We start from the raw sequence: 4,399 nt of genomic DNA, 5'->3' as shown, positions 1-4,399 counted from the left end.
CCTCTGGAGTTTTTATTTTTTGTCTTTTCTGTCCTCCTGGCCATCAGCCATTATTTTATTCTTTGTTATTTAGTATTGCCTAATCTTATTTTTATATTTTTATTTTTTATAAACTTTTCTTTCTTCATCTTGTAAAGCACTTTGAGCTCCACCATTTGAATGAACATGTGCTATATAAAGAAATGTTGTTGTTGTTGTTGTTTAGGAAAGGTCAAGAGTTAAAATGGCTGGATGGAAAAATACCAAACTCGAAACCTAAGCCTGTTATGAGATGATGATGTGCTGATTCGTTTTTGGGCGAAATCGTACAACAAAAAGAGGAGCTCTAGAGGAACTGTAATTTTGAAATTCATTATCAGTTCTTCTTGTCAATTCCTATCGTAATGACCTATTTTATGATCAGGAAGATCAGCATCATAAATTACTGAAATGTTAAAGATTGGTTGGGGTAACTTGGTTCCTAAGGCGCAAAGCCTACTGAAAGCTCACATCCAAATCTTCTTTTTTAGACCCAACAGCTTCCGGACAATAGTGCTAGTAAACAGACAGTCTGTAGATGTGTTGTTGCATAAAAAAGTAGAAAGCTGCTGATATTTTGAAACAACTAGATTTGTTGCACGATGAATATTTTGAGAATAATAACCGTGATCGGAGATAGTGACAATCAATTGGATGATGTGGAACCTCTGGGCTCTAGTACTGATGCAGATCATTTCCCTGAAGGTGTTTCTTCATCACAAGACATCCAACTTGTCACGACTGTGAGAATAGCACTACATGGACGTTCTGCCGCACACTGAGCGCAAACCAGTCAAGAACATCTAAATGTGTTCTGTGCAACAAGTGTTGACGGCGCGAAAAAACGCGTTATATTTGTGACACATGTGTTTATAAGCCTGTGCTCTTCATGCTGCCATCCTTCAAGGACTGTCATTCAAATGCAGACTTTTAGTTGTGTTGCTGGTCAAAATAAAAGTAATCAACAATTAGAGTTTCAGTTGATAATATTGCTTTCTAGCACATTTCTACATTTTTCACAAATTTTGATAGAGATCTTTATTTATCATCTATGCATAGCCCAGTACTGCGACGTCCTGGTAAATAAATGGTAAAGTATTAACTGTTTTAAGATCACAGTTTCTCTCAACCACCTCTTTTTGTCTTTTTGTGGTATTGTATGAGGAAGTCAGGAGTGGCAGAGAAGTATGTAAGAGTGGTACAGGATATGTACGAGGGAAGTGTGACAGTGGTGAGGTCTGCGGTAGGAGTGACGAAGGTGGGATTACATCAGGGATCGGCTCTGAGCCCTTTCTTATTTGCAATGGTGATGGACAGGCTGACAGACGAGATTAGACAGGAGATTGGACTATGATGTTTGCTGATGACATTGTGACCTGTAGCGATAGTAGGGAGCAGATTGAGGAGACCCTAGAGAGGTGGAGATATGCTCTGGAGAGGAGAGGAATGAAGGTCAGTAGGAACAAGACAGAATACATGTGTGTGAATGAGAGGGAGGTCAGTAGAATGGTGAGGATGAGGGAGTAGAGCTGACGAAGGTGGATGAGGTTAAATACTTGGGATCAACAGTACAAAGTAATGGGGATTGTGGAAGAGAGGTGAAGAAGAGAGTGCAGGCAGGGCGGAATGGGTGGAGAAGAGTGTCAGGAGTGATTTGTGACAGACGGGTATCAGCAAGAGTGAAAGGGAAGGTTTACAGAATGGTAGTGAGACCAGCTATGTTATATGGGCTGGAGACGGTGGCACTGACCAGAAAGCAGGAGACAGAGCTGGAGGTAGCAGAGTTAAAGATGCTAACATTTGCATTGGGCGTGACGAGGATGAATAGGATTAGAAATGAGGACATTAGAGGGTCAGCTCAGGTAGGACGGTTTTGAGACAAAGTCAGAGAGGCGAGATTGCGTTGGTTTGGACATGTGTAGAGGAGAGATGCTGGGTATATTGGGAAAAGGATGGTAAAGATAGAGCTGCCAGGCAAGAGGAGAAGAGGAAGGATTAAAAGAAGGTTTATGGATGTGGTGAGAGAGGACATGAAGGTGGTAGGTGTAACAGAGCAAGAGAACAAGGACAAGAAGATATGGAACAAGATGATCCACTGTGGCAACCCCTAACGGGAGCGGTCGAAAGAAAAAAAGAAAATATATCCATCCATTTTCCAACCCGCTGAATCCAAACACAGAGTCACGGGGGTCTGCTGGAGCCAATCCCAGCCAACACAGGGCACAAGGCAGGAAACAATCCTGGGCAGGGTGCCAACCCACCGCAGGACACACACAAACACACCCACACACCAAGCACACACTAGGGCCAATTTAGAATCGCCAATCCACCTAACCTGCATGTCTTTGGACTGTGGGAGGAAACCGGAGTGCCCGGAGGAAACCCACGCAGACACGGGGAGAACATGCAAACTCCACACAGGGAGGACCCGGTAATCGAACCCAGGTCCCCAGATCTCCCAACTGCGAGGCAGCAGCACTACCCACTGCGCCACCGTGCCGCCCAAGAAAATATATAAATGTGTTAATTTTCCAGTTTAGTGCATATTGTGAATGTTCTTGAGTGGCTTAATTGAACCCAAGAAAATATCTTTGGTGAGACCTAAAAAATAGCTGTTCACCAACGGTCTCCATGCTACCTGACAGAGCTTGAGAAGATCCTCAGGCAACAATGGAAGAAAAACCCCAAATCCAAGTGTGTGAAGCTTGTCATGTCAGACCCAGGAAGACCCAGGCTGGAATCAACTAAGCACCGACTAAAGGACTGAATACTTGTGTCAACGTGATAGTTCAGTTTTTTATTTTTCCTGTTTTTTCTTTGTCATTCTGGGGTACTGAGTGTTGCTTGATGAGTTAAAAAAAAATGAAGTGAAATAATTTTACAACAAGGCTGCAACATAACAGAATTTGAACAAATTTGAATACTTTCTGAATCCATTGTACATGGACAATATTTGTTAAATTAAAAATATATTTCTTATTGCTTATCAGATTATGAATTCTCCTACCATCCAAGATGCTGTTACTACAAATCCTTATCCTTCTTCTTTATTGTTTCAGCTTAAGAAAGGGACTTGCGGAAATGAGCAATGCAACCGTCTTTGTGTCTGAGTTTGTACTGCACTGTGCAATCAATTCAGAAGATCGAAGTTTTACAGTTGTCGCCCTGGCCATCATCTATCTAGTGACCCTTTTTGGAAACCTTTTGGTCATACTGGTAATAATCCTGGACCACCATCTCCAAACTCCAATGTTTTTTTTGATTGGAACCCTGGCTGTTATAGACTTGCTAAACAACACTAACCTCATCCCTAAAATGATGGCTCTTCTACTGTTTGACACGTCTCCTGTGCCGTATGGTGCCTGCTTGGTTCAGATGTTTCTGGTCTTTCATCTTGAGATTGTAGAAGGCTGTATTTTAGGTTTTATGGCGTGTGACCGCTATATCGCTGTGATTTACCCGTTAAGATACCCTCAGCTTGTTACCGGAAGAACTGTGTGGGCAGGCATCTTACTATCCAACATTATCTCAGGCATAGCAATGACAGTGTACGTGATATTTGTCACCGAACTTTCCTTCTGTCGCACTAATGTCCTACCTTATTGCTTCTGTGAATTTACCACCATGGTAGTAGTTTCTTGCACTGAGAATCCTAAATACTTAAGTCTTCTCATAACTACGGCCACCACATTTGGCGTTGGATCTTTGACTATAATCTTCTTTTCCTACAGCAAGATCGTCTATGCAGCACTCAAGATTTCATCATCTGAAGGCAAAGGAAAGGTCTTCAATGTGCTCGTCACACACCTCCTCGTGGTGTTACTCTTCTATTTACCATTGCTGACTGCTTTCATTTTACCTGGATTAGGAGTGAAGCTATCAACGCAGTCCTACAACACTATGGTTATAATCGGTACTATTGCACCCCCAATGTTCAATCCCATCATATACAGCTTCAGGAACAAGGAAATAAAAAATGGAATTAAGAAAATTTTCTTGAGGAAAAGAACAATTCCGGAAATCAACAACCATATGTGACTTCAGGAAGGAAAATGTGACAGACATGAATTTTAAAAGTTAATTTAGGGACATGAAAATATTCATAAAACCATGGATATGATAGATAGTAAAGGACCTCATCATACATTGTGATATTGTATATGTGATTTTTAGTCTTTGCTAACGGAATATGTACAGTATTTGTTAAATTTAAATCTCTACTATATAATAAAACCCTAAGGTCTGTGTGTCCAGTCCCTCAGAGCAATCTGATTGGTCAGTTTCTCTATGGTGTGATTGGTCAGTTTGGTTTTGGCGACACAATGGAAGGGGAAGTGCGAGTGTGAGACACATGAGAAGAAGTAAAGTGTGCACTCTGAGA

General features: G+C 41.5%; 1 protein-coding gene across 1 annotated transcript; it reads left to right on the top strand.

The window, feature by feature from the left end:
- Window positions 1–3,336: 3,336 nt before the first annotated feature.
- On the top strand, window positions 3,337–4,056 carry LOC114641327 (olfactory receptor 5AS1-like). The gene has a single exon (XM_028790393.1). It carries the CDS (start codon window positions 3,337–3,339, stop codon window positions 4,054–4,056), a length of 720 nt encoding a protein of 239 aa, XP_028646226.1.
- Window positions 4,057–4,399: the final 343 nt, after the last annotated feature.

The sequence above is a fragment of the Erpetoichthys calabaricus genome, chromosome 4, assembly GCF_900747795.2.
Source record: "Erpetoichthys calabaricus chromosome 4, fErpCal1.3, whole genome shotgun sequence".
NCBI lineage: Eukaryota > Metazoa > Chordata > Cladistia > Polypteriformes > Polypteridae > Erpetoichthys > Erpetoichthys calabaricus.
This window is presented reverse-complemented; position numbering and strand designations above follow the sequence as displayed.